This window comes from Petromyzon marinus, chromosome 26 (genome assembly GCF_048934315.1).
Source record: "Petromyzon marinus isolate PM22_M1 ecotype Great Lakes invasive population chromosome 26, UKy_Petmar_22M1.pri1.0, whole genome shotgun sequence".
Lineage (NCBI taxonomy): Eukaryota > Metazoa > Chordata > Hyperoartia > Petromyzontiformes > Petromyzontidae > Petromyzon > Petromyzon marinus.
This window is the reverse complement of record NC_133692.1, coordinates 5,213,196-5,236,305: the sequence shown is the minus strand read 5'-3', so window position 1 is coordinate 5,236,305 and position 23,110 is coordinate 5,213,196. Positions and strand designations below refer to the sequence as shown.

The following is a 23,110-nucleotide window of genomic DNA, read 5'->3' as shown; positions in this document are numbered from 1 at the left end:
CTACGTGCACGTCCACATTAACTCCCCCCAGTAATTCATTGTTGCATGTTTGTCATTTGTCGCATGCGTGGTACAGCCAAGGTGGGCAAGACCTCACTCATTATGTCACTTGTGAGTGAAGAGTTTCCAGAGGAGGTGAGATGAACACCAACATTTCCGAGCACTTTATTCGTAATTTACGTACACATACCTACAACACGTTACCTTTCTTGGAAATATCTCTCTCCGTTTAAGTTATTTTCGTAGTTGAGTCCAGATTTTACTGGTTTGGCTGCGTGTGGTATGCGACCAAAGATGTGGTGACAATAACCTTCAAACGCTGACTTCTGGCCTGATTTGTTTTGGTTTTTCAGGTGCCCGCCCGCGCAGAAGAGATCACGATTCCAGCTGACGTTACGCCAGAAAAAGTGCCCACACACATTGTTGACTATTCCGGTAGGTGGGGCTTCATTGAGATCGTGTTGTCAAGTTGGCTACTTTTCTCGCAAAGTTGTGAAACTAATTATACTGCTTCTGTCAAAAAAAAGTTAATGTGTTTTCCTTTTTCTCTGGCAGCTGCAGAACAGACAGATGATGATTTGCAAGATGAAATTTTAAGAGTAAGCTATTTTCTATGTGTTATGCTGCATGATTTAGTCATCAGTTGCCAAAGTTTGCATTTACTTGTAGAGAACACAATCTATTGAGTTACTTTTTTCTTGGGAGGATTAGTCCAAGATATTGGATCATGTGACTGATTAGGATAGCATTAGCTCTTAATGCCATTCGTATAAATAACTTCTTAAGTCTTCTGCTATTGCTGATGATGAGCATCTGACCTGGTCATTATGTAAATTGAAGGTTATGTACAGACTTCACAAAGTCCAAATTACAGTTTCCAGAACCTGCCGGACACTACATTGAGGATGTCTGTTAATTCGGTCATGGTCACAGCTGAGCTGAATCCCCCTCCTCGTTCACACGCTTAATCTGTGCAACAGGGTTGGAATTAGGAAACGAAAAGTGACACAAACGATGTGTTTTATATCACTATGTTCCTTGAAGTGTGTTCTGACGTTGCCAATGTTCTATACAAAGTTAAAAATTTATTTTGTTGAACTGGGTGAGAACTCAAGAGACCAGCATAGTCTTAATTGCAAGAGTGACCTGGGGTGATGGTTGTTATGTATAATCCTAATGAAGTAACGTGTGGGTTAATTTGTCGGTAGCATTGCACATTGTTAAAATTGGTGTTGTTTAGAACTGCAGATTTTATCTCAAAAGTGTTACTTTATTTTAAATAGTTAAAGCATGAATCCTCAAAACGAGCACGAATATTTGGATATCATTAGCAGAATCACCACTACTGTGTGTGTATTTGTAAAAAGGTTGCAAGGCCAAAACAATGTTGTTTGTATTGCTTCTTGCAGGCACATGTAATCTGTATTGTGTATGCGGTGGACAATGAACGTTCCATTGAAAAGGTAAGTGCAATTTTCCGTAATGTTTTATGTTTTTTCTTTAACCACTTATATTTTTTCGTGTTTAATGTACACCCAATTCATTCTTTGGTTTGCTTTGATATTTATTTTTTGCTAAGCCTGCACTGAATTTATATCATGCGTTTTTGTAAATAAATATAATGAAATCTTTCTTCTTTTAGATCACAAGTAAATGGGTTCCTCTCATCAATGAAACTATTGAGAAAGATGAGCGGTGAGACACAAATGCATATGAGCCCAGCTGTGAATATGCCCTTGTGGTATAATAAATTGAAAATACCCCTTTATTTCTAATATGCTTATTGACACCACATGTTCAAAGTTGTAAAAAAAACATTCCAGGAAAATAATTGTGTTACTGTAGTGGAATGCAATGCTGCATGGTTTACTACTGTGATTTTATTGTCTGCTATGCATCATTGCAAAGTGTTATTCCGCTTGTGACTTTTATCTATGTTTCTTGTTTGTTTGCACAATATAGTTGAAAGTATTGACTTGCATTTCCTTCATACAATAATAATGCCCTTCATGAACCAAGAATGGTGTCACTCAGATACTTTTCAGAAGGTTCCTGCATTGAGATGTTGGGAAAATTTATATATTGAAAATATGATACTCAGCTTTAGCTTGTTGCTATTTGGAATGTGGGAGGAAAGCAATGTTCCTGGGAAAAAAAAATGCATTGAGGGGCAATCCTGAAATTTCAGATATACATCATTGCAAAAATAGACTATAGAACTAATTGCAGTACAATGTACAATATAGCCATTCATTCTGTCATCAAAACTGCCCTTCCGGCCTTGTAACGTACCATTAAAAAAAAGTCTCTCCTAATATATGATTGCTACCAATGTGCAAAGGCACAACAATACATTGATCACCGCGTTTGTCATCAATGCTGCTTTGGAGAAATAAAACTATCCATATGTATATAGTAGGCTTAAATTGAGGCAGTGGCCCCCCATGAGTGCAGGGAGACAGGGGCAGAAACTATTATTGTTGGTCCATTGCTGCATATTTTTTTGTTACAGGTTGGGTCTGCATAACTGCCAATGTAAATCGCTTGATTTTTTTTACCAATCCTAAAGGTATTGATCATATTTTTTCCCTGCCGGGCCGTGACGGAATTCCACAGGATTCCCATCATTCTGGTTGGTAACAAGTCTGATGTGGTGGACCACAGCACCATGGAGGCCATCCTGCCTATCATGAACCAGTACACGGAGATTGAGACCTGCGTGGAGGTAAGGCACACACCCCGTCTCCAATGCTACCCATGCGTCTATCACTCTAGCGCTCGGCATTTTCAGCCATTAGCAATCAACTTCTGGATGAAAGCCTCCTCAAGATGAGCTTATATCTCATAGTCCCTCAATGTAGCAACTGGTCCACCACCTCCGATTTATTTAATCTCTCCATTTCCACTGTTGATTTTCTCTCTATGCATTCTCTCCTTTGGCTGCCGTATACTCCTTACGAGCAAAGTGCTTTGCCTATCACAATTTTCTCAAACAATTACACTTAGATTAGGACCCCTGCATCCATGTAACCACATGTGTTTGCACCCACACAAATGCACGTGTTTGTTTAAATAAATACTTTCTTTTTAGATATATAGATGTGTTTTGTTTTAATATAAATTTTCAGCTTTGTTAATGTGAGTAAAAACTAAAAATTAAGTCAGTTGCTCTGTCAGAGCACTTTTAGAGACATTACAATAATATTGCGAACATCACACATTGTGTAGAGGGCATTGCCCTGGGACTGGGGCTTATTGGGTTTCGGGCCCCTGGGGGAGGGGTTCCTGGGGACTAGTGCCCATTGCTGTTGCCAGGACCCATTGTTGTTGGGCCCCAGTCGCTTTCTTCTGGCATGTGCTGCGGTGTTGCTCTCTCATCTTTCCTATGTTGTCTGCCCTGATTCTCCCCACCACTATCTTGTTACCTTCATGTAGTTTTTGTTCATTTTCATGAAGTCTCTTTTCAGATGCAACTTTTTTTATCGCGCTACCTAAATCACCGTATTGTTGTTACAGTTTTTCAACTATGTAAAGCTCCTTGAGCTAAGACGCTCTATATAAAAATAAGATGCGATAAGGTGAGTAGGCAGTTTTTGACTAAATGACCAATGAGGTTGAACGGATGTTGAACCAGGCGGGTTGTCGTTGCTTCCTCAGTGCTCAGCCAAGACCCTGAAGAACATCTCGGAGGTCTTCTATTATGCCCAGAAAGCCGTACTGCATCCCACCGCCCCACTCTACTGCACCGAGGACAAGGAGGTCTGACAGTTCTCAATTCCTCTCTTTGCCTTAGGAACCACACAGGGTATCTTCAGCTAAGCCGTCCGATTATTTAAGTAATCAAACACTGACTTTTATTGGTTCCATTGCTGGACTAATTGTAAAAGACAAAAAATAGTGGGGTAGGGGGGAGAGAGTCTAACCTATGTTTTCAAGTGTGACGATGGACAGCGTTTTTTATTATTTTATCAGCTTCATCAGACGTATCACGCTGGGCCGGGGCTTGTAGAAGCGGCTGTCATTAAATGAGCCCGAGTATTCGACCGCAAAAAGAGACATTGTCTACTTATCTATTTTGGTACAAAAAAGAAGTCTGTGATACATTTTTACAGCTCTACACTGAAAGTTGTCTCACACTGAAATAGTTTTCTCTCTTTAGCACACTTGTGATTTATATCACTTGACAGCAACGCTAATTGTGTTTTTGTGCCAGAATTTTTTAACAGGTAGTGCTTTTCGTAGTGGAATGCGTGACCTTTTTTAGCCCGTGCCTTAAATACGAGTCCTGTTTTATTGTAAAATGTGTATTTTAACGATGAATAACATGCAGAAAAATAAGTCTTAATGTAGTCTATGGTAGAAGTCAATGTTCTACTTGTATAAAACCTTGTTTTATAATTTTTATCTTGAGATATACCTATGTCCAAGTCGCCCAAAATGTGCCTTTCATCAAGTCCAGGAAGCTCAGTAGCAGATTGAAGTTTGCTTTGAGCTGCAGGGCTATATTATAAGCAGTAGATGGCAGTGCAGTAATATATATACAGTAAAACCTTGGATTGCGAGCATAATTCGTTCCGGAAACGTGTTTGTAATCCAAAGCACTCGTATATCAGTTGTGATCACGTGACACTCGGCAGACAAAGAGTATACCTACTACTCGTATTGCAAGACCTCGCTCATTTATCAAATAAATATTTATTTAAAAAATTTGCTCGTCTTGCAAAACACTCGCAGACCAAGTTACTCGCAATCCAAGGTTTTACTGTATATACATGTGGCAGTTGATGACATTGTAGTAGAGTTATTGACAAAATCTCGTCTGAATTTTTTATGCATCGCTTCCATCCACAGCTGAAGCCAGCTTGCATCAAGGCCCTGACACGAATTTTCAGAATCTCGGACCAGGACAACGATGGAGTCCTGAATGACACCGAACTCAACTTTTTCCAGGTGCTCGTCGATTGAATGTGCGAATACTAATAGGAAGCCGATGTGTGCAAGTTTGGTGGCCTGTCGTGCAATTCACGCACTGAGAGGCAAGTGGCAGTATAGGCTTGAGGGTCAAATTATCATTGTCAGTTTTCACGTTAAGTAAATTAATTTGACCCATGATCAACATTGAATCATTCACAGTAGTATACGAATGTCATGATCTATCCTTGTCTGTCCAAAAATTCAATGAGTTTTTGAGATTTGTAGTCTTGATTCAATTACATTTGTATTTGCGTTGTGAATCATTTATTGTCCTGTTTGTGCGGTCATGCGCTGCATTGGCCTCAATGTAGCAGCATATACTTATCAAGGAATTGGCATAAATTATGAATGTAGTTAATTATTATACATTCTTGTTGATGTGTATACCGTCAGCGTAAGAATAAATATGAATTCATGAAATGTTAGCGTGGTGAAGTATGATCAGCAATCCTCATGACCAAAACGGCTTATGGAAGCCTTCATCCAGCATTGAATTGACAAAATGGTGTCGATAATCTTAAATGTATGGAATGTATTTTATTTTATAATATCTTCAGTTTATAATGTCATCAGGTGCCGTGACACGTGCCTTACAAATATAATCTGCGATTGGACTCCTATTTGCAACTTTGTACCCCTGGGACACGATGGGAAGGGGGGTAGAGTCAAGAATATAAGGCATGGAAAAGTAAAAAGGAACTGGAAGAGAGAATGGAAAAGATGAGGCTGCATAAGGGCCTCGACGCTGCACAGAGCAGCGTCTGTTTTCACAGGGAGTGGGGAGAGTGATTCGGAATGGGGATGGCCACACAGAAGATATGTGATTTTTGGAAGGCTTGAACTGATTTAGATGTAGAACTAAGTTTCTCCTAATATTTTTTTTGTTTATTCATTTGGAAACCGACCCACTCAGAGGACATGCTTCAACACGCCGCTGGCGCCTCAGGCCCTGGAGGACGTCAAGAACGTGGTGCGCAAAAACACGACGGACGGGGTGGCAGAGAACGGTCTGACACTCATGGGTGAGATGCCTTTTACCATGCCATCATCCTTAACGCTTTCCAAATTCAGTTAAAAGTGACATTGTTTGCTCGTTTCTCCTTACTTAGGGTGGTGGGGGGGGGGGGTATAATAACTCTTGTAATGTTGAACCAATATGAAGCAAACTTAAGGATAAAGTTACTGAATTTATGTCAGGTTTGCCTTAACTATTTGTATTATAAGCAGAGCGAAAGGGACTCAGAAAATGTGCGATACTGTTAATCAAGTAGTTACAAAGTCAGCACACATTGGAGAGCGTTACATAATCTGGCATACGCATGCTTTTTTCCAATCTTCTTGTTTGCACCATTGGTTGGACCGCGTTAATGCTTATTACAGCAGCCTTATAATGGCTTGCCATGTTGGAGCACTTCAGAATCGTCATTATTATGTTGTTATAATTTCATACATTGTGAACATTAACCCTTGAATTTGCCGACAACAGGGTTCCTGTTTTTGCACACGCTGTTCATCCAGCGTGGGCGGCACGAGACCACGTGGACGGTTTTGCGACGGTTTGGCTACGATGACGACCTTGAGCTCACGGACGACTACTTGCACCCACTGTGAGTTTTCGTTTTTCCACAGCCCCCTGGGCTTGCTGTCGCAAATTCAAAGCCACAAGGTAGCCTGCCCCACAGCGGAAAACCTTCACAAACATAACTCGATCTCGTTTGAATGCAAGGCTAAGCTTTCACGTGAGTTTAAAATTTAATTGGTGCATGGGTGGGTAACCTACGGCCCACACAGAATGTCAGGGAAAGTGCTATTAAGGCCAGCACGGCACACAAGGCATATGGTGTGGTCACTGGTTCCGCAGGGGCCTCCAATGAGACCTCCATGACCATGTTGCTCACTCTACAGAAGCGCAAACACATATGAGGGGTGGAGAACCTACGGTACACAGGCTGAGATCGTAACTTAATTTCATAAAGCCTATGGCCACTGAGGCTTACCACTTCGAAACGGCCCACAAACGATATTTATCTATCACTGCGAGCATCTTAGCTGCACTGATCAGGTACTAGAAGGGATTGTGTTTTACTTGGAAAGATTGTTTTTAAAATTATGACAGTGCATTTAGTCAATTCTATCACTGCATGGGCATCTTAATGCTTGGTCGAAACTCATTATTTTTTGCCGTTATTGTCCATGTTTGGCCCAGCAAATTTATTTGAGTCCTATTTGGTGCTTAGTAAGGTACAGAGTCCCAACATGCTGCTGCATTAGTCCTACCCCCTGCATTAAAATACATGTTTTCTGTGCTGTGACCGTCACACAAGATTGAATAATGTGAACTGATATTCTTAGACATTTACGAATTGCTTGCTCGTGGCTCTAAGCCCTTGGCTCCGAGAACCTCAGCAGTCTCAAATTGTTTTATAAGCAGAGTCAAGTGAGTCTCTCTCCCCATGATAGGCTTAAAGTGCCCCACGACTGCACGACAGAGCTGAACCACAGCGCCTACCTCTTCCTGCAGAGCATCTTTGAGAAGCACGACCTGGTAAGGCACAGCACAGCCTGCGGAAATCGATTTTATTTGGCGAGACACGTTGTCACGTGCCTAACTATCGCATATTTTACATGGACGACGCGGTTTGCGGCCAGGATGGCGACGGCGCGCTGAGCCCCGAAGAACTGAAGGATTTGTTTGGCGTCTTCCCGTACATGCCTTGGGGTCCTGACGTCAACAGCACGGTCCCCACCAACGACAAGGGCTGGATCACCCAGCACGGATACATGGCGCAGTGGACGTGAGTGTGTGCACGTGTGTGTGAACTCGCGACGCCGACTCACCTGGCATTGAAGCAGCATGGCTCATCCTGCAGGTGGCACCGTTGGACGCGCGAGGAAATCTGGACACTCCCGAGGGCTAACGTTAATGTGTCTTAGTTGTGTCCAATATTTGTGTATCGTCACATTTCAGGGTTATGTTTTTCTTTAATTTCCTCTCGCAGGTTGATGTTGAAATCACTTGTCCACCTTATTGCCACATCATCACGTTCATTTAGGTTGTTACACATTCCTGAATCATTACATTGGTACTACGCACTGATTAAAAACATTTAGACGCTTAGTTATGTTGATGTATCATAGTCAGCTTTCCAAAAAGGCTCCAACCTGCTTTCGTCCAGCTTTTATTTAATAACATTAATCCCGGTCTACTTTCAATAAACGTCCAATGTGCACGTACTCTGTCATGTTTTTTTACTTGTGTTCCTCCAATATATATCTCCGACTTAGCAAATGTTATGCTTCTGGTGGTTTTGTCATATGATGCAACTCAAGGCTGTGTGTCTCCCTGTGGCAGGCTGACTGCCTACCTGGATGTCCGTCACTGCCTGGAGTACCTGGGGTACCTGGGCTACCCATTGCTCACTGAGCAGGAGACGCAGACATCTGCCATTGTGGGTGAGCTGCTCCGCTTTGAGTTGGTTTGGTGCCGTAGATTCTGATTATCAGGATCATCATTGTAGATTTCTAGCTTCATAAATACATTCATTGACAATAGGTTATGTTGTACGATACTATGCTCTTATGTTGATTTTTTTCTTCATGAAATTTCTCACCACTCGTGGGGTTTGCATGCCTGGTCCACTTATTCCTGTCCTGGGCCATTGCCACATCCACTCCACAGTCTTTGATATCCTGGATCACCACTTTAAGCTACATTTTCCTCGGCCTGCATCTTGGCCTCTACTCTTCCTTGTGCTTCCATGTTCATCACCCTTCTTCTGATGTGGTTTTCCTGTCTCCTGCCTTCAACCTGCATTGACCCAGCATGTTCAAATAACTGGCATGGCATAGGTAGGCGCTCATCCTGTGATGGATTTATTACAGCCCTTTCATATGTCCATAAATGTCTTTGGAATGGTATAACGCACACCATAAGTGGATCCCATCTAGGAGTAGCCATTCAGAAGCACTTTGGAGAAAAAAGTAATTAGCTGAGACAAAAAATTAAGTTACATGTTTTTACCATGTGTGTTAACCTATTTTTTTAAAGGCCTTGAATTTGTGTGTTAACCTATTTTACAGTGATGAGGGATAAGAAGATTGACCTGCAGAAGAGGCAGACTCAGCGCAACGTGTTTCTGTGCCACGTCATTGGCGCCCGCGGATCAGGAAAGAGCGCTTTCCTTCAGGCCTCCCTGGGCAGAAACATGGCCGTGAGTCCCAGGGTTCACCCGTCCATCGTTCGAGGGTGTCCCTTGCCTCTGCCGTTGTTGTTCTTGATCCGATGAGTAGCTCATGGACAATTAATAATATGTATGTATGTTGAACCTTTTTCGCAGCGTACGTAGCCAACCGTGCTAATCGTAGGTGCAAGTAGCCCTCCGTATGACATGGTAACGCTACTTCCCATCTCTGACTCGTAGGACTTCTTTTTTTAGGAGAGTCCTGCATTGCATTTTGATTTTAAGATGTTTTCAGCCAATGAACCCGTTCCGAGATGTCTGCAAGTTGAAGGGCGGGGTCCCGTTCACAGCTGAATCTCGGAACGCGCAAGCAGCTCAGCCTTAATTTTATTTAGAGAGGCATAGCACCGTTATTAAAGACATTGTACTCGCCGCAGAGAACTGTAGCGACACGACCGCACCCTATGATATATAGGGTGCAGTTTTTTTTAGGATACTGTGTAAGTTGTTGCCTCTCACAGCAGGGTGCGCTACAAGTCCTGTGTTTTGGATTGTTCGGTTGTGTTCCTCGGCACTGTCAAAATAGCTTGCTCGTAAAAACCCTTGTTTGTGTCTCCCAAATGGAGAGACACGTTGAAATGACCCAGAAACCCTCTGCTCATGTGTACTGGTTAGGGGTGTTCATTGTTTTTTTGTAATGTATTATTTATCGATGTTGGAATCGATTATTGATTCCTAAAGTCATGGAATCTGTAATCGAATCCTGTTAAATTTCACTCGCGATCGAACTACTCGGTATATGTGATCGAACATTCAAATCGCACGGTGCGTTAATATTTGTTTAGTTGGTGGCAACCATCAGGCACTAGCAGTTGGCCTTATCAGTCACTACTTGGATCGCTTGCAAAGATACAGAAGATGTGTACGGTAAATGGATAATCCCGTTTTTTTCATTTGCCTTCTGCAATTATCTGGTCTTTTTAGGATTTTGCATGTTGTTTGCAGTGTCTCTTTGCAGTACTTGCTTGTGTTATGTTGAGTGTTGTTTGTGACTTGTGAGCACTGGGGCGGGGGTTGCTGAACTAATGCAGCCGGCGACGATGACGCAAACAAAATAGAGCTCACATGCCCAGGGCATCCGGCTTTCGTCCCGCCCTCTGCTCACTTGCCAGCGCGCCGGGGGACACGCGCGCAATGTGGCGAGTGATGCCAGCTTACGTAATGCACAGCGCCTCTCTAGCCACCACTATTATAGAGTGAGCTACCGAACAAGTTAGTTGTAAACTAATTTGTTCTAAAGGCCCACTGAGCTATGTAGCTCTTTTATAGAAGCAACCTGGCCACAAATTATAGCTTATTTTGTGAAAATTTATAGTAGCCAAATGCTCTAAACACATGTTTCTAAATGTGGAGGTAAAAACCAGAGGACCCAGAGAAAATCCACAGGGAGAACATGCAAACTCCAAAAGTACAGATGTCAGGGACGGGATCGAACCCACAACCTCCTGTATACCGGGTGAGGCAGTTAACATCTCACCACCAAGTCGAAAGTCCAAAGCGTGGGGTGTTTTTCTGCGTCATAAAATCTTTTTTTATTTGTATCACTTATGAGCATCATGCTTTGGGTATAATGGCCTAATTGAGAAGCTGTGCTATTATCTAAAATTGCTATGTACAAATGCATATGCACTGAAATGTTGCATGGGTGTTATCTGACCTCATGCAAAACATTGGCTGGGGAATGATCTAATGGTCTGTGTGTGTGTGTGCATATATATGGTTTGCATTTGTAAAGCAGTTGAAGCTTGGTAGACTTTTCTAATCCATTCAAAGACGCGATGAGGTAATACACCTGTGTGTGTACAGTAGTTTCATTAACGCATATGAAGTCAGCATTATCCCGTCACCACATATATGCGGAGCACCATTTAGCTATCTTATAGAGCTTTATGTTACAGAGTAGTGCATCCAATGTGAAGCCAGTATGCCAATGTTTTCTTACATTGTACGAGTACAAGCCATTTTCCCACTGCCAAATGCGTTTTGTTTGGGACATTTTGAGCAAAACCACACGGGTCCGTGCAGATTGGTGAAGATGAGCAATGATGTGGGAGCATGTCAATAAAGCACAAGAACGTAGTCCCGCAGCCTACAATAACCTGCTGTGCGTTGCGGCCACCCGTCCAGGGACTAACCAGGCTCCATCGCTGCTCATCTTCCGAGATCTGATGAGATCGGGTACAATCCCGATGATTTTGACGTGTACTTTTTTCAGCGAGGCTTTTTTTTATTTTACGACACAAATTCCTGAGCGCGTCCTGCAACTGCGGTGTTCAGTTCAACGACAGGGAACTTTGCGCTGGTTTTGATCACGATGCATGAATTAACTTTCTTCTCCATGTTTTTCTTTCTGCGTGTGTTTATCGTGCAGAAGCAGAAACAACTGAGAAGCGATCACTGTTCTTTCTATGCCATAAACTCAGTGCAAGTGTACGGACAAGAAAAGTACCTGCTGGTGAGTCATAGCTGTTCTCGCCCGGGTGAAAGTGTCTTCGCTTCCCACCGCAGTCTCTCACTGTTCCACTCCCTCTTCCACTCCCGTCCCTCCTTCCCAAACACCTTTCCGGGGTGATTCACGTGAGCTGCGTCGGGCGTCGAGATTACACTGGTGACCTGTGTGTGCACCTGCTTAATCATCACCGGATGCTTTGAGTAATGACGAAGGTGATAGTGTGCCAACGGCACGTGATGCGCGTGCTGCAGGATCTTCAGAGAGGAAGCTGGAGTCATGCATCAGTCAAGCTTGTGTGGATCACAGCACCTAGAGCCACGTCATGCCTCATGTCCTCGGCATTCACTCCCATTTGGAACAGCTGGTAACCTGGGATTCAATTATCGACGAGACCAAAATACAAAAAATGTGATTCTGGGAGATAAAATGCAAAGATGTTGATGGTTGGATCTTCGGGACTGGATGCAGGTAGATGAGAGGGGCATGTGGCTTAGAGAACATCAGTACATTAAAGACATTCTAACTGTAAAAACATTAGTTGGCATAGGATTTTGGCCAATGGTTCAGAATAACAAGAGATGGGCAGCCAATCTATCATTAATCTTGAATGGAACGCATCCGAGAGGACGTCCACTGAGGTTATGGAGAGGTAAAACGCGCTCATTTGCAGGTGCCAGGGAGATTGTTACATCGCTGGATTGTGAGAGATGGCCTGAGGAGGCCTTCTTCGCTCGTTGGATTAATCGTGGCCTATGATGGTGATGCATGGATACAAAAATGCCACGTGGCGCTAGCAGCCTCGTTTGAACGTGCCTCGCACTGTAAGGTTCCCCAAGACCAGAGTCAATGATCGTTGTGTGTATTGAGCACTCCACTATCGATTCCCATTCACTGCAGATCGACGTGTCCGTTTCTGTATAAACCGAGGAAAACGTTTTTGGAAAAAACATTGACTGTTGGGACATTATGACCACTGATGCCATTACCGCACTGACAACGTGCCTGGCTGGACGCATTTAAATTATAAAAAAAACGTCAGTTCGCACACATCTGATGGCTTACTCGTCTAACCGGCTTGTCTGGCTTTAGACGGAGAGGGAGATTTGTGTGTAATGGGTGGGCGCGGTGCCACTAGGAGAGAGAGATAAATGATGTAGCAAAGCCGGAAAAAGGGGTAGATCTTGCACTCATCGCTGAGCCAGTTCATACTGGCTTGCTTGGCCTCGGCCCAACAGGAGTAGCTTCAGCAGTAGCTGAGTCATTTCTGCTGGGCTTTAGCAAAGCGTGCCATCTGTTGAAAAAGAGCGGATGTTAAAGACCATCAGTCATGGTTGGATGACTAATGGTCTTTAATCTAAATTTGCCACATTTGAAAAAAATGCACACTTTAATGAGCAGCATTTTCATTGTAGAAGATGAATGCTTGCAGTCACGAAAGCTTTAAATCGAAATTTTCATTGTAGTTTTGATCCCTGGGCTTTCGTGAGAAATAGATAATGAATGCTTATACGTGGGGAAATTTAACACAAATTTTTTTTTAAGAAATACTTTAAAACAATGGGATGGTGCGGTGGTACTGAAGCTGTGCTGTGATTCCGGCAACCTAAGTTGGATTCTCGCCCACGGTCAACATCGGTGGCGAGTAATAGCTGAGCCGGTTCTTTTCACTTTATTTTGACCCGCACAGACCAGCGTGGTGAAGTATGTTCAAACAACTCCCGCATAACCGAAAGGCTGCAGAGAGGCCTTCATCCAGCAGTGGATTGATAAAGGGCTGTACATTACACTTTAATTGTGATTAATATAATTAATGTGCTCTTGTAGATAACACGATGAAAACATTTTGACAAGAGTGTCTTTACATAAGACACAGTTGTATCTGTCTCTTTACTTTTAATACATGACATTGCGACTTTGTTTTTACTGGAATAAGTTGATTAACTGGATGTGTACTATTTTAAGTTATGCACTGCTGAGCTCACACAATAGACAACACCTATCGGAATTCTAAATATATCTGTCTAAAATACATACTTCATCTTGCCTCACTTCACGTTTTTTTGCATTTTACGTGTGTAGGGAGGTGTTACACGTGTAATAACATGCCTTTAGATAAGGTTATGGTATTCGACATCTCGCGCTCATAACTCTCAAATGCTGGCGCCATATGCTGGCGCCAGTGTTTTGCACCAGGTCACCGGTGCCGCATGAGTGCATCATGTGCATAGAGCAGGATGGAAGGGGCCCTGTTTCCGAGACCAGCATTGGAGTGGTCTCCACGTGTCCGGCGGCCAAGGGGAAGACCTAAGCGCAGATTGTAGGCTGCTGTGAGGGCAATTCGGCGGGGAGGTTCCGTGTCTGCGGTGCAGCAGCTGCGGGATCTGGCTAGAGGGTAGAGAGCGTTGGCGAGGTGTGGTGGCATCAACAACGGCTTTGGCCACGATGCCATCTTGTTCTTGAAATGAGCAGGAGAGAAACTAGCTGGAGAGATCAAACACGTAAACCAATCAAATGCGATTCCTGTAAATGCTTAGTAGTGGGCAGCTCGTGCAGTAGCATTTAAATCTCTACCAATAGACAAACAGCTGTTACGAAGTTTAGGGCCTCACTTGGCTGGCAGTTGTCAAACATATGTGTCATTCGAACCCAGGCGATTATTTCAAGTCCTGATTAAAGGCAGGACTTGGCCGACAATCTAACTGCTGCTATTGTTTGCAGTGGCGGTGACAGCCCTCTGTGGTGTGACGGTTTTGTAACTCCCCGGGCAAGTCGGGACGAAACTGGCCCGAAACGTAAACTATATGTCATCATCGAGCGTTTAGCAAGCGTCATTCCATCAGGCTGTGCTCTTGCTTCTGTGAGTAATCGGTATAAAATCGTTCCAGCTGAATTTATAAAAAGCTTAGTTTTATCCAGGGAGCACAGTTGCCTACGTCACACAGTTCTGCTCATACTTATTTTTATTTTGAGCCAGCATATGGGGGGGGGGTCTAAAAGGGAATTAAAATGTGTTTGCTGCGCCGTGGTGATGAAATGTCACCAGTGCATCGCCTCGCTCGAGTTCTCTATCGTTTGATGGATTTAGTGAACATATCCGTCACTAGGCGCTGAGAACAACTCAAGGGCATTGCTTTGCATTGCTCTACGAGGAACGCGCACACGGTAGATTAGATTAGCGCGAGAGATTAGCCAGGATTTTCAACAACTACGTTTGTTTTTATTTTAACACGTTTGGTTGCAAAGTGTACGTGTGGAAAAATACTATCGTGTTTATGGACTTTACTTCCCCGTCATGGCTCAATGTGTTTTTTTGACCCCCCCCCCCGTGGAGAAAATGCATGAATAGCTAAATTTAGATCTGCCAACTACTCAGTGACTCTTTGTTGAATGTAATACACATGTAATGTGTACGTGATTGGAAATCCTTGTCCTCTGCAGCATGCTCGCGTTTTACAAAAAGAACTCGCGAGTATATTTATAGAAATGTAACGACTTTAATCTTCTTTCCTTCTCCGCCCCCCGCGCACACAAACAACCGCATACTCGCACACACTTGTCATGCGATCCCACAATCCAAACGAATGGCCTTCACTGCCCCATTCACCTCTACCCTATGATTCCCCCGTCACTCACTCCAAACCCCCTCTACCCCCTCTCACCCCCCCCCCCCCCCCCGGATGCAATAAAATCCTGAAAATATTGCCGTGAAGCTACATGAGATCGATACGGAGTCCGATCTCCTGACCTCGGCCGACACGGCGTGTGATGTGGCCTGCCTCCTGTACGACGCACACAACCCCAAGTCCTTCGAGTACTGCGCGACCGTCTTCAAGGTGGGGTGCTCATTCGCTTCACTCCCGTTGCCAGTTTTTGCGGTTGTGCCATGTTGTACGAACCGGGAATGCCTTTCCTGAACAAGCTCCCAGCTTGTCAAGTGAAATGTCGGACATCTTTGCCGAACAAAACTCGGTGCAAACAAATTGCGGAGAGTTTGTTCTTTGTGTTGGATGTCTTGATTGACCTTTATAGTGATGCCTCTGGCAGATGTTTTTTCCAGTTCTCATGGTTAAGGCATTCTTCCCTCAGCGTGTCCAGTTTTTTCTCCTCTAAATATTCTCGACGCCATACAGCCACCCAGTGTTTTGGAGGTCTCAAGCTCGTATCCCTTCAATAACGCCTTGGCAGCAATTGCTCGTAGGGGATGAATGACGCAAAAAGCCCACGCATGGCAATGACTCGGATTGCCGTTCAGTTGACCCTGTTGGAGAATTGGCCATAACAGAAACTTCAACATAAACTCGACCCTTAGATTCGTCTCGGCACAGATAGAACATAGCCACGGCCTTCATGTCATCCTGACACTTGCCAATTATATATGTGCTTAGCTGTTTGGAAATGCTTGGCTTGCACGCTGCCAAGCCCTAATTACAATGAGGTGTCCTTCAGGGCACATGTAGATGAGGCTGTGTTTGTGTGTGTCTGTACGTATGTGTGTGTACGTATTTGTGCATGTGTGCGTGTTCCCTTGCCCTTGAGCCAACCAGCATGCCTGGCACTATTATTGACTTATTGCTGATATGACGTTGGTTGTCCAGCAGTGGCAAAACAGCGTGGGGAATGTTGATAGAAAGGACCTCCCTGTTGTGGTGTGTTTGTCAGTGACATCTCTCACTTACTGTGCCTTTGTTAGATTATAGCTGGGGCTATAATATAGCTTGTTTGGACTTGACTTGGTGTCGTAAAATTGCTTCCTTGTATGATCCACGTATTTGTGTAAGGCTCATTAATAAGTCAAAGGTGGTGAATTAACAAGAACCCCTGCCACGATGTTGGGTGGTAATGTCCCCACACTCGAGAGTTTGGGGGGTGTGGGTGGGGACAAAACTGGAGTATCTGGCACAGCTCACACTGTACGCCCTTGTGCATCTCCTCCAGAACTTCATTGTCATCTCTTCATCCCCGCTGCTTACATGTGTCGTGTAACCTCCGACATTGTGTTAAACAATGAATGAGTCACCTTCGGTCTCAGACAATGCAATGTGTGGTCAGCCTAACTTGTTTAGAGACGTGAACTCATTGAAATATTTTTTTAAATAAAATAATTGGAGCTTTGTTGAGAAGGGGCATTGTTAACCCAAGTCACAATTGCCTTTTATTTATGTTAATTGACAGACCAATCCTAGATCCATGCACAGCAAGCAACAGCTCATTTGTATTTGAGCATAAAATAAGTAGATTGCACAACTTATTGGCCGCACTGCCTTCTGGGAGTGCATCTTTTCAGCAGCATTGGTTCAATAGAAGCAAATACTGGACTGGTTTCTCTATCACCGTGTCATGAGCAGAGTTAGGCCTGCTTGAACCAATACTGATGAACTGCCTTATGTTTCTTACCTGTGAATGACGATAAAACCCATTGTATGAAAATTATAAGTGCAGGCTGGAATATGTGAAGAGCACTGTGCTGTTGTGTATATGCAAAAAAAAACAATACTTCCTGTCGAAATGCATTGTGGTCCTCTTGTCTTGTTTAAAACTTATACCCATTGTTTATAGCAAAGGGCCCTTCATCTAAGAAATTGGTCCTAGTTTGATGGAAAGCTGTACAATGCAACACAAACTAATCATTGGGGTGCATTTTGGAGAATGCTAACGAAATAAATATTGCCTACTCCCCATATTTGTTTCCACATGAAACAATTTGAAGTATCCATGCACGTGTCACCTGGGACTTAGGAAGGCTTTTGAGCATGTGTCATGCTTAGTTGCTTATTTTCAAACAACGAATGCTTTTTAAAAGTAACAGCTGAGAGCCAGAGGGGTGCTTTGAAAGCTGCGGCTGTGTCCATGTGCGTCCCTTTGCGGCTTTGTCGTTTGGTTTGCCGAATGTCGACCTTTGTTTCAGATCTGTGAGTTAACTTGCACTTTCGGGTCCTGTATGTTTCAATTTTTTTTACAATTTGGAACGCTGTTTATCACTTTCAAATTTATGGGTGAAATTCTTTACAGACTGCAGCAAAGGCTGTTGCTGTATTTTTGTCCCACATTAGCCTTGTAAAATAAATCTCTTAGTGCATTGTTACCTATCTGTAAATATAGCATATATGATAATAAAATGTTTATTTTTTTTACAGAATACCAGAAGTTAGAAAACAATACTGTGTTGTTTTTTTGTTATTGGAGTAATTTTACTTGTTCACGTGTATTTTGAAATCTCATTAACTTAACCAGGAAAGCTTCATAATCTAAAGGCCCCCTCAGAGGAGGGTCCGGCAATAAGGGGTATTTGGCCTGTTCCTGCGAAATGAACGTTTTTGAGTTTGCTGTGCATGCTGTGCAAAGCGGCCGTTCGCCTGAGACCCGGGGTCTCGGGTGGCGCCGCCTGGCCTGCCTCCACTTAACGACGCTCGTGTTTCCGCCGCCGTCTCCCAACTGTGCCCGCGCGCCGGAGCAGCAGCACTTTGCGGAGCGACGCGTGCCGTGCCTGGTGTTGGCCAACAAGGCGGACCTGCGCGACTCGCTCTCGGGCGCCTCCTTCCTGCAGAGCCCCGCCGAGTTCTGCCGCAAGCACCGGCTGCCGCCGCCGCTGTCCTTCACGTGCAGCACGGGCAACAGCCCCGCCAGAGACATCTTCATCAAGCTCGCCACGCTCGCCGCTTACCCGTGCGTACCACCCTTGCTCGTCGCTCCGCAATCGCCCTTGGGGTTGATTTTTTTGTCTCCTTCTAATGTTGTTTGCCATTTATTCATGAGAATGCACTCACCCTTGCTGGTCGGTAAGCAACGTCCGCACCCCTGATGTCAGCACCTGTCAAAGCCCACAATGAGTTAGTGGGGGCTGTAGCCTTTGTAATCGACTTGGTCTTAAATGAGTTCTTGGCACGGTGTGTCAACATCGGCACTGGGGAGACAAGGGTGGCCGGGCGTGGTGCGAGAACCACACCACCCTCTGGCACGCCGTGCCGGCTTTCATAAGATGCACTTGTTTTTTGTTTTCTTTTTGATCGTCATCTCTGGGGCTATGTGGTGGGCAACAGAGGGCAGTGCTGAAAAAGCAGTTGTTGCACTGCACTGTGCTCTCTATTCTCCTACGTCAACGCTGTCCGCCTTCACCAACGCACACTGACCAGCATTGTGAACAAATAACCCCCACGAGCCGCGTGGCCTGGGAAGGCCTTTGTCCAGCAGTGGATTGACAATTGAAGCTGCACGTGTACATACGTGTACGTGCTGTCTAAAGGCGACCACATCTCAAGACGCTGTGCAGAAAGAAATAGCGGGCATCTTTATTTTATAGAGAGAAGCAGGATTTCATTGGCAGAGGGAAAAAGGTCTTGTTTTATTGGTTTCATGCAGATCGATACACAGGTGACCTTTATAACATGGTTATAACCCATTGAAAGGTCGATTTTTCAAGGTAGAATTGTCAGGAGATGACGGCATTTTCATTTGGAACTCCCATGGTGAGCAGTTTGTAGCCTTGTGTTAAAGAATGACCCCGGAAGATGATTTCATACTGCTACTAGAACCCTCACTCATGCTGTGGTTTCAAAAGAGTGCTCATTGCGTATCAGTCATGAGTAAAATTCAGTGAAAAACTAAACTTACAAAAACTCGATTTTATGCAATGCCATTCACACAAGGCATGACAGCACTTTGCATAAAGTAACTCGGCCCTTTTTAGCATATATAAACTTTAAACCGCATCTATAAATAACAACGTTTATATTTTGGGGTGTTTCTTGGTGTGTTTGTTGTCCAAATGACCCGGGTTGAAACAACTCCCAACTCGTGAAGACCACTTTTAATCACAGGTGGCCCTAACCCGAGATTTCAATCCGAGATATCAGCAGTGCTGATTATTTATTGATTCCTGTCATGAAATCATTATTATTTCTCGTGAAATAGCTTAATAAGGCTGTTAACTGTTTTTAGATTTGGTGGTGGTAGACTTCTACTGAGAGGGAAGGTGAAGACATTTTGAGTACAACAGGTGATTATGCGGTGAAGCAGTGGTGCAATCTTTGACCAGAATGGTGAAGTATGGTCAAACAACTCCCACTCCCAACGTGGAGTGGTGAGGCCTTCATCCAGGAGTAGCTTGCCAAATGGCTACATATTATTATTTGTTAACTACTAGATGGTTTAGAAAGTTTGCCTTCTGATAGCAATCCTTTTTTTCAACAAGCTGCCTCAGTCACCTCATTTGTATGTACATGCCTGCACTCAGTCATCACTCGGGTCAGCACTGATAGAAGATGTGTAAACCAGCTTATCATAATACTCCATTGTATGAGATGTTGACCAACTCCCAGATGACAAGATAGCATTTTTGGAGCCTTTGTTTTGTAAGAGGTGGGTGCTTGCACCAGGCAATGCAGTGTTTTTTCAGTTTTTTCAGTTTATTTATTTTGGTATAGCCCTGTGAGCCATTCGGCTCTTGATTCGGGTGCAACCACAACAAACAAAAAAACAAAAACACGAACAAGAAAAACATCTTAAAGTGACTGTGACTGTGCAAACAGAAAATCCATGAAAAAACAGCAAAATATTCCTGAAAAAGCACCGTACACCAACGCTGTGTGCAAAAAATCCCAGTTGGATGCAAGTCAAACAACAACCACAAGAAAACGTAGATTAAGGCCATCAGTCTAACTCCGTACTACAAAAAAAACAAATATGTCCAAACCAAAAAACTTTTCTAAATCACCAAAAAATAAAGCCATAATTGCAACGTAACAGTGATCACAGGGACTGTGACCGAATTTTTACATTAAACTACGTAGTTCATAGTTCCATTTATTTGGTATAGCCCTGTGAGCCATTCAGCTCTTGAATCGGGTGCAACCACAACAAACAAAAAACAAAAACATGAACAAGAAAGCATAAATAACATGTAACACCAAATCCTAGAGCCATAGCTGGCTGCACGAGTTACTCCACAACAACAGAAGCATCAGTCGGAGTATCAAATTTTTCAATGCACCTTTAAGATCAGCACGCTAAATCAAAATACAGATAATACTTTGCAGTGCCATCCGGAGCGAAACATTTTATTTTACGCCAAAGAATGAATAGCAGTGGCAGCTAGGGGTGTACAACTCCTAGATCAGTTTTGAGAGAAGATCTCATTGGTAGCTATTCAAGTTGCAGTTTATTGGCAATAGCATTCCAGACCCTGGGGGCATCAATAGCAAAGGCCCTTCCTCCAGTTTTTGTACGGCAATAGGGAATGTGAAGCTGGTAAATGAGCGAAGACCTGAGGTCAAATTTATTCTTTGAAACAGAGAGGAGATCCAGCAGGTAGTCTGCGGATTTTTTTGTAAGTACATCGTGAATAAATAAGATCTGGTGCACAAGCCGTCGAACATTAAGATATGTTAAGTTTGACCCAATGTAGAGATCACAGTGGTGAGTCCTATATGGGCAGTTGAATGTAAATCTTAAGGCCGAGTGATAGATGGAATCAAGCTTCTTCAGTACAGTACTTGGGGATGATTTATACACGATGTCACAGTAGTCAAGTAGAGGCAGTATGGTAGCTTTTATCAATTCCAAACGGAACATTGGGGGGAAGCAGTGCTTGTGTCGATACAGAAAACCAATTTTTATTCTTGTCTTTTTACCAATATAATCAATGTGATCTTCAAAATTCAGTTTTGAATCCAGGATGACCCCAAGATACTTATAGATCTTGACTTGCTCTATTTTATAATTATTTAAGGAATGTAATTGGGGAAAAATAACTTCCTGCTTTAGTCCTGGTGAGAAGCATAGCACCTTGGTTTTGGAGGTATTCAGGACTAGTTTAAGATCAACTAGCTGATGTTGTAGTTTGTTGGAATCACCCTGTAGCTTAGCAATCACGTAATCCGGAGAGAGGCCAGCAGTAATCAGTATCGTGTCATCTGCAAAAAGATTTACCCTGGAATGATCCAGGTCAGTGCCCAAGTCATTGACATAAAGAGAGAACAAAAGGGGGCCGAGGATGGAACCCTGTGGAACCCCTTTTGTTATCTTAACACTGTTTGACCTCCAACCATCTGTGTTTGGGTGCGAGAAAAGAGGTAATTTTGTAACCATTTTACTGCGTTTTCGGAAAAACCGAGGCAACTTAGTTTACTAGGCAGAGTGTTGTGGTCTACTGTATCAAAGCTTTGGACAGGTCTAGAAAAAGACAGGCACAGTACTGCTTATTATCAAGGCTACTGTAAATGTGATGCAGAGTGTCTAATGCAGCACAGATGTGGTCCTGTATTTTTTTCAGAACCCAGATTGTTTTAGATGTAGTAGATTGTTGGTGAACAGGAAACTGCTAATTTGGTAGGTCAATAATTTTTAAAAAATTTTCATCAACGGGGACAAAATTGAGATAGGTCGGTAGTTATTTTGATCATCTTTAGGGCCCCCTTTGTGAAGTGGACGGACATAGGAATGTTTCCATTCTAGAAGAACTGATGCTTCTTTGATGGACAGGTTGAAAATATGGGCTATAGGTTTGTATATTAAGTGACCAACAGTTAGTAGAGAAAAGACGGGAATACTATCTGCTCCGGTAGAGGAGGACCCTTTGAGGTAGGATAGTTGTTTCAGAACATTACTTTCGTGGATTGGCTGGAAACTAAATTCGTTTAATGTTTGGACAGGGGTGTAGGAATTTGCAGGAGCAGGGGTGACTCCCAATACATTATCAAAAAGATTACCAGCTTCAGAAAAATGAAGGTTAAAATTATCAACTATTTTTTTGGGATCTAAAAAATATTCCCCATTTCGGTTAAGCTCAACGGGCTGATTTTCTGTTTTGGATGCCTTTTCGATACATTTGATTGTTTTCCAGAAAATCCTGGCATTTCCTTGTGCTTCCGGGAGAGTGGAGGAATAGTAGGCATTTTTTGCATGCCGTATTTTTTTGGCGCATCTATTCCTTAAATCCTGTATTCTAGCCAGTCATTGACCAAATTACTTTTCTGAGCATATGCCCAAGCCTTGTCCCTAGTTTTCATGAGCTTTGTAATCAAAGGGTCAAACCATGGTGAGCGGTTGCCTTTAGTTTTAAATCTAACCAACAGAGCATGTTTGTTAAGAATTTGGAGAAACTTGTACCTGAAGGTCTTACAAGCCGTAGTCAGGTTGGGGATATCACAGACCTTGTCAATATCCGAGTGAAGCACATCATTAGTAAATGCCTGAGTGCTGAAGTGTCTCATAGAGTGCTTCTCAACCAATTTAGGGGGGGCTTTGGGTCTGGCTGATGATCTCACCCCAAAAATGAAGGAGTGATTACTAAGGTTATTACCCAGAACACCAGTCAGTGTGAAATTGTGAGGGGCATTTGTCAATAGGACGTCAAGCAGAGATGACTGTCCCGGATTTTTTAGGTTGGGTCTTGTGGGGACATTTATTAATTGAAACAGATTAAATTCATCTGCAAAATTAGTGGCCA

General features: G+C 43.3%; 1 protein-coding gene across 3 annotated transcripts in view; it reads left to right on the top strand.

The window, feature by feature from the left end:
* Window positions 1–23,110, top strand: part of LOC116946210 (mitochondrial Rho GTPase 1) — a 41,817-nt gene that overhangs the window by 1,969 nt on the left and 16,738 nt on the right. For 2 of the 3 annotated variants that reach the window (XM_032961197.2, XM_076069892.1), the window contains exons 2-18: window positions 77–135; window positions 354–435; window positions 556–599; window positions 1,410–1,463; window positions 1,643–1,695; window positions 2,617–2,725; window positions 3,658–3,759; window positions 4,852–4,950; window positions 5,888–5,996; window positions 6,461–6,581; window positions 7,435–7,519; window positions 7,624–7,769; window positions 8,327–8,427; window positions 9,055–9,185; window positions 11,587–11,670; window positions 15,378–15,500; window positions 18,122–18,330. In XM_032961197.2, the coding sequence (XP_032817088.1) occupies window positions 77–135; window positions 354–435; window positions 556–599; window positions 1,410–1,463; window positions 1,643–1,695; window positions 2,617–2,725; window positions 3,658–3,759; window positions 4,852–4,950; window positions 5,888–5,996; window positions 6,461–6,581; window positions 7,435–7,519; window positions 7,624–7,769; window positions 8,327–8,427; window positions 9,055–9,185; window positions 11,587–11,670; window positions 15,378–15,500; window positions 18,122–18,330 (1,711 nt within the window). Of the gene's footprint in view, window positions 1–76; window positions 136–353; window positions 436–555; window positions 600–1,409; window positions 1,464–1,642; window positions 1,696–2,616; window positions 2,726–3,657; window positions 3,760–4,851; window positions 4,951–5,887; window positions 5,997–6,460; window positions 6,582–7,434; window positions 7,520–7,623; window positions 7,770–8,326; window positions 8,428–9,054; window positions 9,186–11,586; window positions 11,671–15,377; window positions 15,501–18,121; window positions 18,331–23,110 lie in introns of those variants that run through there. The other variant, XM_076069891.1, reaches the window with a different exon arrangement.